This window comes from Tachysurus fulvidraco, chromosome 14 (assembly GCF_022655615.1).
Source record: "Tachysurus fulvidraco isolate hzauxx_2018 chromosome 14, HZAU_PFXX_2.0, whole genome shotgun sequence".
Lineage (NCBI taxonomy): Eukaryota > Metazoa > Chordata > Actinopteri > Siluriformes > Bagridae > Tachysurus > Tachysurus fulvidraco.
In genome coordinates, this window is record NC_062531.1 from 14,954,529 (window position 1) to 14,966,990 (window position 12,462).

At 38.8% G+C, this 12,462-nt stretch overlaps 1 protein-coding gene across 4 annotated transcripts in view; it reads left to right on the forward strand.

Annotated features, from left to right (window-relative positions):
• The first annotated feature begins 630 nt into the window (after window positions 1–630).
• cux2b (cut-like homeobox 2b) overlaps window positions 631–12,462 on the forward strand; it is a 106,377-nt gene continuing 94,545 nt past the window's right edge. For 3 of the 4 annotated variants that reach the window (XM_027167465.2, XM_027167468.2, XM_027167466.2), the window contains exon 1: window positions 631–1,032. In XM_027167465.2, the coding sequence (XP_027023266.1) occupies window positions 980–1,032 (53 nt within the window). In that variant the 5' untranslated portion in view covers window positions 631–979. Of the gene's footprint in view, window positions 1,033–10,024; window positions 10,264–12,462 lie in introns of those variants that run through there. The other variant, XM_027167467.2, reaches the window with a different exon arrangement.

A 12,462-nucleotide genomic window follows, 5' to 3' on the forward strand; every position in this document is an offset into this window, starting at 1 on the left:
TATAGATTCATAGTAACAAAGCAGAACTTTTCTTTCTAATAATAACTTCTATTTTAATAAATATAAATATTCTTAATCTGTATACAGTATGTATATGTGAAACAACATAGCTGAATTTTGGATTAAAACTGTTGTTTACTATTATTACTACTATTTATTATTATTATTATTATTATTATTATTATTATTAGTAGTAGTAGTAGTATTAGTATTGTTGTTGTTGTTATTATTATTATCATTGTTATTATTATTATTATTATTATTATTATTATTATTATTATTATTATTATTATCCCCATTTTTTTTTCTTCAAAAGTAAGCTTTTTTCGCACAGCACATACAACGCAAAACGACATACAACGCAAACGACAAAGTGTAAGGCTTGTCTTTACAGTTATTTTTGTTGAAATAAGACTATAGAAGTCATTTAACGTTTTGCTGGTCGCCTTTTCAGTTATGTTTATTCCAATAATTCATTTATGTTTATTCTAATAAACACAGTTTGGTTTCTATTTGAAGTTTGTACTTGTTCATGTTTTAGTTAAACTATGTTGAGATGTTTAAAGATCACCATTAAAACTATTAACAGCACCAATTATGTGACGTGTCTTTTCCTTTTAAGCACAAAATCTAACACGTTCATTATTCCGTTGTCTCCTTTTCGATAGCAGACGATATCGATCAGCGCGTTACGTCATTATCGATAACTTTCCCGAAGCAGAACCAAGTGCACTTGGCCAGTTAATCCCTGGACCGCACCGAATGCGTTTTCTTCTACTTTTCTAAATCCACGATGTGTCGTCCAGTCGCTTTCTCCTTCAGTCAGCAGCGTTAAGTTTTTAGGGGCGCTGCTATTTTCATTACCTTTTTTTTTTACGCGGAGGAGCGTCAACGTTGCTTAACGAGGGGAATCCAGCCCATATATTTATTGTAGCCGGTGCAAAAAAAATCTCCTCAATATACCCCAAGATGGCCGCCGATGTGGGATCGATGTTTCAATATTGGAAGAAATTTGATCTACGGCGGCTGCAGGTAGGTCATGTCTCTCACCTCACTGCAGTAAACAGTTTACTGTATATTACACGATGCAAAGAATTACATTTTGTTTCGTGGAGACTTTTTGCGGCGAAACCAAAGCCGTTGCATTGATAGTTATTAGAAATTGATCGTTCTGCCTTTGTTCGGTTCAATCATTGATCAGTGGCGGAGCGGAGCGGAGCGCAGCGCGGTGTCGCTCTACATCCACCGCTTTTACCTGCATTTCTCGCTTCTTACCTCAACATATCCTCCGCTTATCGTCTGTCGGTCTCCGGCATAGAAACTTTTAATGCTCTCGCGAGTCTTGGTGTGTGCACTTAACTTTTTAAAAGGCGTTTATTCGGATGTTTCCGAGGTGACGTGACAGATCCGCGTGCGTGTGATATGACATGATGTCTGTAACTGTTTCTTGTTCATTGATGTTTATATCATATAGGAGATGTTATTGCATGGTCAGGATCATATAGGAGATGTTATTGCATGGTCAGCATCATATAGGAGATGCTATTGCATGGTTAGGATCATATTGGAGATGTTATTGCATGGTCAGGATCATATATGTTATTGCATTTTCAGGATCATTAAGGAGATGTTATTGCATGGTCAGGATCATATAGGAGATGTTATTGCATGGTCAGGATCATATAGGAGATGTTATTGCATGGTAAAGCAACACGCTCGTGCTTTAATGCTGCATGTTTGTATTTATTTCAGCTTGTGATGTGCAGCCTCACTATGAATGTTAGGAAAAGTTCTTCCATTGAGCTTTTTTTTTGTTTATTTGTTATGCTACCTTATGCATAATATTTTGTTATGTTTGCAAATAGAGTAACTTTGAATATGTTAATTATCATCCAGCTAAAATCCTGTTTTGGGTTATAAGAGACAGAATCCAGTCTATTTTAAAGAACCTCATCCTTATTGTTTTAGATGATAAAAGTGGTTTTCCGCCACGCTGATTATTTTCTTTACCATAATACTGGTTTATAGCTTCTACGCAGTCACTTTAGGTTTTTTCTGCGTAAATAATGCGGTCACCGCTCGACCAGAGACAAAAGGTTTCGTCACGAGTCCCGATGTTGCGTTTTAATGCAATCACGCGGCGCAAACTACTGTGATTTTATCGCCGTGTGGCAGCTTGCAAAACCTAAAACGTGTTTTTATGTCCGCCTGCTTTTCCCCCCGCATTGTGAGCCATGCTCGGCCAAGGACTGTGTAATTGCATTCCCTGCTAATGTTTGTAAATCAGCCTGGGCCGGCGCAAGGGCACCGTCTGAGGCGCGTGATTGATGTCCTGTAACATGAGAAATGACGGGCGCGTGGAGGAAAAAACCGAACCGGAGAGGAATCGCGTTTTGCGCCGCGGTGTGTGGCCGTAGGTGTGTGTGTATGTGTGTGTGTGCGTGTGTATGTGTGTGTGTGTGTGTGTGTGTGTGTCTGTGTGTGTGTGTCTGTGTGTGTGTGTGTGTGTCTGTGTGTGTGTGTGTGTGTGTGTGTGTGTGTGTGTCTGTGTGTGTGTGTGTGTGTGTGTGTGTGTGTGTGTGTGTGTGTCTGTGTGTGTGTGTGTGTGTGTGTGTCTGTGTGTGTGTGTGTGTGTGTGTGTGTGTGTGTGTGTGTTTGTGTGTGTGTGTGTGTGCGCGCGCGCGCGCGTACTCGGAGTCGCTCAGAGACACCGATGGGTTTAAATGTTTTGATGGAAGCAGTGCAGCGGTTTTAGTTTGTTCAGACGTATATACACTGGTGCGACGTTATGTTTTCGTGTCCGACACTGATATTGATTTGTATAAAGAGCGAATGTCTTTTACACGGAGATCCCGTACAGTGAGGAGCACTGATACTGTAACACAACTACAATGGACTGGACACACTGTAACACACTGTAACACACCTAAAAAGGACTGTACACACTGAACACACTTTAACACACTGTAACTCACTGTAACACACCTAAAAAGGACTGTACACACTGAACACACTTTAACACACTGTAACTCACTGTAACACACTAACACACCTAAAATGGACTGTACACACTTTAACACACTGTAACACAACTACAATTGACTGTACACACTGTAACACACTAACACACCTAACATGGACTGGACACACTGTAATACACTGTAACACACCTACAATGGATTGGACACACTGTAACACACTGTAACACACCTAAAAAGGACTGTACACACTGAACACACTTTAACACACTTTAACACACTGTAACACAACCACAATGGACTGGACACACTGTGACACACTGTAACACACTAACACACCTAAAATGGACTGTACACACTTTAACACACTGTAACGCAACTACAATTGACTGTACACACTGTAACACACTAACACACCTAAAATGGACTGGACACACTGTAATACGCTGTAACACACTGTAACACAACTACAACTGACTGTACACACTGTAACATACTGTAACACACTTACAATGGACTGGACACACTGTAACACACTGTAACACACCTACGATGGACTGTACACACTGTAACACACTGAAACACACTAGTATCACAAACTCCAGGTCACTGCAAGACAGTATTTCAAACATGGAATTTGATGTTAGAAAGTTCAATGTGAAGTTTTTGACATTTTTAACTACACAGCAAAGACAAACCTCATTTTTAAATTGAACACACTTGGTGTTGGAAATGTAAGCAGTGGTGGCCAATTTACCACACTGCATGTTTTCACCTGTATGTTACCATAATACTTACTTCCTAATTGTGTGCAAATTCTCTCTCTCTCTTTCTCTCTCTCTCTCTCTCTCTCTCTCTCTCTCTCTCTCTCTCTCTCTCTCTCTCTCTCTCTCTCTCTCTCTGTTAAGAAAGCACATGTGAAACTTAAGGCATTACTTTGTTCTGGGAGTTAGTCTGGGTCACACCTGGTCTGGCTTATTGATGTGTTCACCTGCACTCGATGACAATTCAAGGCAATCTGAATGCATTTACCGAAAGCGCTGTCAGCATCCTTCATTTATCTTTTTATCATATGAGTTTGTATTTACACATACATACAGTCAACACCCCAGCCTATACTGACACAATATATGACTATTCTGAATGAGCTGGTGCATTTTTATATGTAATTCTATATATAACACATTTCTTGGATATCAGACATTTGCTTGGCTCAGATGAGTGTTTAACACACAGCACATCCAGGTGTCATATTTTACTATTCTAATGTGTTTTGACAAAGGATTATGAATATTATATTGTTGTTGTCTTGCATTGGTTCTTATTCTCTTTCATTCATACCCTTTAATACCACACATGCAAGGATAATAGATGTCAAACTGCAGATCTCACACAGCCTGCTGTAGTTGCAGAGTTATCCGAGCGCAAAATTACCCAGTGAATGTGTTTGAGGAATAACCTGGAAAAATAAGTTCAAAATAGAATGAACTTGGCTAAGTTATAGATACATTTTTATTCATTTCGTTGCCTTGTACTTGTACATGTGTAATGACAATAAAGTTGAATCTAATCTAAAAAATTTGTGCTAAATAAATGTGATAAACTTTAAGTCAATTTCAAACCATTGCTGTTAATGTCATAGACTTTCTGCTAAACAAACCAAGTAGAGTTATAACAGGAGGACATTGTTGTGCTTTAACTTTATTATTTTTTATTCATATTTCTCTTGGTGGATGCCATGGCCACTGTGTCTACTTTGAACCCTCACCTGCCTATGAACTTGAACTTCACAGATATCTATGCATGAGCCTTAAATATAGACCATGAAACATTGGAGAGAAAAAACATATCTGAGAGACCTATGAAACAATAGAAGTGAGTCACATTGACAATTTGTTTGCATCAAAAATCTATAGACAAGCTCAGATTACAGTCCTGTCTTCCTCAAAAATCTTATATTGTCTTTCTCGTCAGTTGTTGTGCTTTAACCTTAGACCCCTTGGGTGGAAAAGTCTACTTGCATCGACCAGTAGGGGATATGTGGGGGATCCATGGCTGACAGTTGATTTATTACCCTCTTTTGTCTGTGTTGGTCTGCAGCATTGCATATGGCCATGTCAGATGATATTTGTGTCTGGGATCTATGTGTCCTGGGTGTCGGGATGGTTGCCCTCCAATTATAATAAGTTAAAAGCCAACTGCTGTGTTGCTGTTACATCTCAAGGGTGTTTCCATAATTTGCCCTGTATTACAAGACTTGATCTTTTTGAAAAATATTCTGAATACAAAATGCTCTTTGAGATTTCTAATAAAAAAACAACAGCATGAGCACACAACTAGGCTCTTGTTGCTGGTTAGCAAGGTTTTATTGCCTAAAGTGAGTGTGAAGAAATCTTTTCACTTTTAAGCATATTCTTACTGAGATGTCCTCCTAGGCATAAGCAAGATGACACAGAACGGAAAGTGAGCAGGTTCTGTGACCTTGGTTCCTGCTGGTCTCAGGTCACTTGGCCGTTGCCTTGGTAATCATTCACACCAGCCAGATGGCAATACCATGGGCACCCGTCTAAAAGGGCCAGTCAAGAGGGTCTCGGTCCCAGCTAGTAGGAAAACAGGCTTATTCACGTCTTTCTGCTGTATATTATAATAGTCCAGAATAAAAATCTGCATGATTAAAATGAGTTTGGATGTGTAATGCAAACCTTCCTCACTCTAATATTTGGTGCCTCCTCCAGATACTGATTAAAGACTGTTTCAGGGTAACGTAGGGATGAGTCTATATGTAATGATCTGTCTCAGCTATTGTACTTGATGGTACATGGCAAGTGTCGGTTTTATCAAATATGCTTAATTATTCATTCAAAATAGAATAGAAATAAGAAAATGAACAAAATCAAGATTTTTAATGATCATATAAATATTCATTCGTTAATGATAGGATCTTATTAATGTGATTGCACTGTAATTCTGCATGTGTGGCTGTGTGTGTCTGTGTGTGGATGTCATGCGCTTCACAATGACAGGCTTAAATGTGTGTTTGTGGGAGCGTCAGAGTGGTACATTCATGTTTTAATTGTCCTTGTGCATAAACATACACAAGCATGATTTGATGTGATACACACTGCTTTATTAATTAGAGAATAGTAATAGTACTAGTAATAATAGACATAGTGACCTTGTATAGACTGATAAAGATTTGACATAGTAGTATGACATCCTCGGATAAGCGGTAGAAAATGAGTGAGATGAGTGACTATGACATCCGTAGTATGGCAGCAAAAAGTCTTGTGCCATTATAATATGTTGCTTGTATCCGATGGATCAGTCACTTTCAGGTGTGAATGAGGTCAGAAAAACAAGAGTTGCGATACTCTGCACAACTCAGTCCCTAGCAGGCAGTAACAGTATCATCAAATGGTGCCACCATACTGCTTTCCATGAGCATGTTGTTAGAGCTTTTCCTCAGTTGGAACAAATTGAATGTTAAGACAACTCAATTCTGCACTACACTTGTACACATCATAGTAGATCTGCATTTATTGTCGCCTTTCTTGTTTTTCAAATGTGACCTTATGTAGGGATTTGATAGATTCTGCTGGGCAGTTAATAAAGGATTTACAATGATGGAAGGAACAGTGTTTTTGCTGAGAGAAAACCGTAAGTGGAAAGTGTCTTGAAGGATGAACCAGCTCCATAATAGGACCTCTGAGAATTCACACACTAATGCACAAAAGTCAGGCCCTGCAACCAGTCACAGATTATCCATATATATTATTAATTATAACTGCATAATAGTGAATGGGTTTGCATGGCTGATTGTCAAAATACAGATTAGAGATCCTTATCTGTTGATGCTTTAATCTGCAGATATGTGTTATGGAGGAAAATGTCTTATCCACCATGCTTGTATGATTACAGACTCTCTCACTGGCTCTAAATCCCTTGTGAGGAAGAAAAAAGCCTTGACATTGTGGTGAATTGAGTTGTGAGATCCAGAAGTCACATTCTTCAGCTTTGCTGATAACATTAGGGAAGAAGTGAAACTGACTCCAGCTTTAAGCAGGTTAACTTTCCTTGCTAGGGTTTGGGCTTGAGACTTCAAAACGGATATTCAGCATGAGGTGTGGAGGGATAAACTGTATTTTTTAAAGCTGTGATGGGCAACTATTCATAGAGGAGAGAACAGTTCTGTCATAAAACGTCGACTTAATCACCGTGACCCTCCAGGGGATTGATTTTTTTCATACCTGTCCAGAGTAATTTTCTTCCATTCACACCAAGTGTTCCAGGATAAACACGGCTGCTTTGATACGCCTCTGCTCGTTTTTTTTTATAATGATGGTTTTATGCACCACACAAAGAAATCCACTTTCTAACATGCTTGATGTGATCTGCAGGTGCATTAGCAGACTGTTTGTTTGTGTTAAACTAAAGTAACATGGCCCAGACAAGAAGCACAAGCAGGAAAGTCTGAGCTGATGAAGCATTATGTTGACCTTCATGCTTTAGAACTGACCCTTGCTGTGTTTGTCTGTGTGTTTGTGTATGTATGTGAGTGTGTGAGAGGGAGAACTTTAACACAGCATTGGCTTAACACTGCACTTGATGCATAAGCATGATGCATGCCTACAGCTTAAGTTAGATCCCCATTCGAAAAATCACTAACAACGTCCCATATGGATAGATCCTCAATTTTTCACTATTGATCTGCACTGAAGCACCACAGTCCTTCATGGCAATAACTCTCAGCATTTTCATATTAATACCTTGTTCTCTGACGCTCCTGGGGATGACTATGGGCTCAGTGCAGGAGTAAATAACGAGGCTTTAACAAAACTTTGGGGAAGCATTAGGTTAGAGGAGAAAGAACCTTGGCTTTTCTCATCTTCTTCAACCTAGCAGTGGTCTCTGTAAACCTTTCTTTAAAAAAGAAGAGAGAGAGAGAGAGAGAGAGAGAGAGAGAGAGAGAGAGAGAGAGAGAGAGAGAGAGAGATAGCTAATGGCTCATCTGTATGAGCATTAAGCCATGTCTCCTCTATCCTGTACACATCCAAAGCTTGGCCCGATGTGCCATATTGAGCTGTGTACCAGTATGGCAGTCCTCTTTATTTGTTTTGCCGGTCTGACGGCAGAAAATTTGAGGACCCGTCTTTCTTGTGCTTTTTAGAGAGCTTTTATTGAATCCGTCCATTCTTCTTTCTCTGTCTTCCCCCATTCTCCTGCTCTGCTGTCTGCCCATCTCGTATCAGGCAGTGCTTCTGTTGACGTAATTCAGTTCCCTATTGTCCATTCTGCCCTTCAGGAATAAAAGGAGACCCCTTGATTGTGTGTGTGCACACATAGTGTTTTGTCTGTATCTATGCAGTGAGGATAGTATTTGTATTTGAATGCAAATTCGTGATTTTATGCTTATCGCTCATAAAATAGATCAATGAAGCATTCATTTGAGCACAGCCTAGATTTTTATTATACGGTCATTTTCTTATTGCATTTAAGTTATTAGAGATCCTAATAATATGCTCAGCCTTTTTTTTCTTTTTCTTTATTTGTCCTTTATTCAGTATCATTGTAACATATGAATGCGAACTATTACACATGCGGTATGAGAACATTACCATTTCCCAATTTTAGCTGATAACACCAGATCTGATTATAGACCATATAGATTTATTTGTGAAATTATTTTGTGGTTGTTTTTGTGTCTTATCAACTACCAGCAGCACTATTAATTGTTCGCTAGTTGAGAAACGCAAATATTGCAAATAAATGTTTATTCTTGTACCTATTCACTATTTACTATTCATTTTCAGCTGTATGAAAGCTTGACATTATTTTATTATATTAATTCTAGTGGCTGTTGCGATGACTAGATGCGATGATATAGCATTGATAAATAACACTTGATAAATTACACCAGTCCATTGTTGCTCACAAATTGTACACTGGGTGTTAAAATTCTAATTGTGCTAATAAATTGTGCTAATATTTATACACAATTTCTGCTATAAAATGAGTCTAAGATCTCACATTAGTGTGGAAGATTTGCGATGAAGTTGATTCTACTAAATTATGTGGAGAAAGTTATAATTGCTGCTTAACCATAATTAGAAGACTTCATTTTTAAGTAGTATAAAATACCTTGAAAACATCATAGATTGTAACTGGTTACATGTCATCGTCACTACATTAAGAGGCCTTTTGTTCCCTTTTGTGGCTCTCCAGTGTTTTTTGGTTTAGGGCAACATTTACTTTTTATAAAGGAGAGCACTAATATACCTAGGGGAAAAAATAGAAGTATGTATAAGAAAAAAGTAAACACAGCTATGTAATGCCTCAGGTACTCTAAGTGTTACTCTATCACTTTCCACCATCAAATATTACATTCTCAGTATCATAATCATATTCTTATTAGTCAGTCCGTCTAACTGCAAGGTTGAGTATTGATCACAATGTAGAATTATTAAACAGAGATCTGTGCTTAGGTAAACATGGGATAATCCGAAGCGCTATCTATACCAACTGATATTAACTTGTAAACAAAAGAACAATAGATGTACACTGTCTCTTGGTTAATGTTTGCGTCACTGATCTTCACATGGTATTTGCTTTTTACACAGAGAGTTTAGGGCTAATGCCCCCCTTTCATTCCAGGTCTTGTGGGTTATTTGACAAGTTGTTATTTTGGATAATCATTTAAATCTTGGTTTTGCAATGTGATGTCCTTAACCCACTCCTACAAAAAAAGGATCGTTCAGGCATTTTGGAATTTAAAAAATTAAAGCAGGCTGAAACAGTGAATTGAAATGTTCCCATTCAAATCCTTTTATAGTATAATGCATCCTTCTCTTTTTCTAGATGAATAATTTTTTTTCTTCCTCTGTCTCTCTCCTTCTCTCCTTTGCAGTTTTCCCCAGACAGGTTCCGCAGTGTTTTAGAGGGGATGGATTTAATTGCTCTGTGGGGATTGGTTGGTGGTGCCGGGCTCGGCTGTTTAATTAGTGTACCCTGCCGGGATTGGTTTAATGCTTTGTGATCTTGAAATTGTCTGATTGTTCAGCCCTCTGGGGACCCCCTTGCTTTCTCACTCTTTCTCTCTACCTCTTCCTCTCTGTGCTCTTGCTCTCTTTTGCTCTCTTGCACTCTTTTTCTCTTGCTCTCTCTCTTGTGTGCATGCCACCAAGAGCAGCAGGTTTAGCTAAACAGTGTGGTAGGCCTTGCTGAAGATGGGAAGCACTTTTTCCCCCCTTTCCCCCTGAGGCTTAAGCAGTGGGGTGTAAACATGAGGGTGAGTGTCATCACAGCATCTCACTTGGGGGCTCTGCTCTTCACTCCCTCTGTCGCTCCCTCTTGAGCTGAAGCAGACTCCAAACTGTCTTTCGGGTTACCCATGGCTTCACTGTAGGGACTAGAAAGTCCCTGTTGGGTGAGACTTTTTAAACTAAAACGATTTAGTACAAAATCAGCAGTGAGTGCTGAGCGTTGGAAAATAGAACTAGCATTTAGTCTGAGTACATTTACACATTGGTGTTGGAGATACTGCAGCAGCCAGCATGAGCGCATGATCAAATGACATTTTGTAAGCAGCTTCTTGTACCATACCTTTATAACACTACACATGCCTTTGGATCTGTGCGGCCTTGGTTCCGTCAGCAGCCTTTGATGACTTTTTGAATGAAAAATAAAAAACTTGCTATATGTTAAAATATACATGGTTTAAAACTACTAAACGGCTAGAGAAGAAATATAGACATTGTGTTTTTGTAGTCATTTACATACCCCATGGGAAGAGGCAAGTCTCTTTAACTTGTGGAGTGGCCGCCAGATTGGTGGTACGGATTTACATTTATTCTTTGGCAGTTGTTTTAAAGTAATGCAGAATACAAATCAACCTCAATCTAAGCTGTTAAATGCTCTAAAGGGTCAACAGAGGCTTCCTTTCAGCCCTTTCCTTTCAACTGAATCAAAACACCTGAGTGAACAACCTTAACCACTACTCCTCATTGTGCCCTAATTTTATACTTACTCATTAAAATAAACTGCTTATAACAGAGAGAATATAACTGTACTACATGAGCTGCTGTGTAAAATCAATATGTTTAAACTCAGTTTGATGAAAATGCAGTTTGCCTTCTACTGTAAATCTTAACAGTTTGTAGGCAAAGGTTCTTGTCTTGCCTTTTCCTATAACTCAGTTTTCCTATAACTACAATTTATAATTCTAATAATTTTGTTGTTTACTCAGTTGACACTAAAGATATAATGTGTGAAACCTTCTGGGTTACTTGATGTTATTGATTTCATTTTTCCTGTTTCTCTACAATTTAAGATGGTTGGTTTAAATGTAAATGTTGTCTGTGAGCTTTGATGAAACCGCATGTTCGTGCATCTCCTACAGTGCTCTCTACCCTGTCCTTGAGCTCTGTCATATTAATGATCAAAGTGCCACAAGAGGAGGCTTTATCTGAGCATATACTCATCACCTCTGTATTCATTTCATAACAGCCATCTGAGGAGTTCTGTTCCATTTCTAGGACTGCTAATAGTCTGACCAGGTTGCTCTGAAATACTATCAGCAGCTCCAATTTTCCAATGTTGCAAGAGTCTGCGCTTTCGGCAAGCCTGCTCTTTTTTTTTTCTTCTGAAAGTCTGATCTCTGGTTTAACCTTTGCTTGTGGAAGTGGGTGGAAATTATTTCATATTCTGATATTGTACTAGACCTTTTGTGAATGATGTGTGACTTGACACTCTCTTTTTCTTTGTGTGTTCATAGGACAGTGTGTATTTTGTTTCCTATCCACTTGTCTCTTTAGTGTCAACACTTGTACTGATATTAGTTATGTGCTTACTCAGCTGCCTCACTCTCAAGGACACATGCATACCAGTGCTGGGTGAAATCCCAAACCAGTGTGTTTTATACTGTTTGAAAATATTTTCAAGATTTGAAATGCATTTAAATATATTTGCGTTTTTTAGCTTGAAACTCATGCTGAATCTCATTTTGTTCTCCGCTGGTCACTTACAAAGTTAATTTGATTGGCGTAAGTGCTGGTGTTTGAGATAGATGTCACCTTGTTGGAATTAGATGAGGAAATTACATTGTGCGAATGGGGTAAGGTGGGTTTGTATATCCTCTTCATGACCGGGCCACCTGCCCTTGGTTTTGGCTCAGATGCAGCAAGGAGTGTTGACCTTAACAGTTATAGCACCCGCCATCAGATGCAAATGAAGCATTTCCTCTTGGAACATACACATTTGCCAGAGTGGAGGGAGGGAGTAGGTGCTGGGAGTTAGTGTGCGTGGGTGCAATTTATCTGAGGCCAAAATCAGTGTTATTCATCTGACTCATAAGACGCGCACTATTTTAAAAGGGCAGAAACTTGAGCCTGTATGCTGCTGCATAATTTTTTACTTCAACTGAATTTAATACATTTGCATATATAATACACAATGGCAGCTATCTTTGTTCAAAATGGCTTTCTTATGA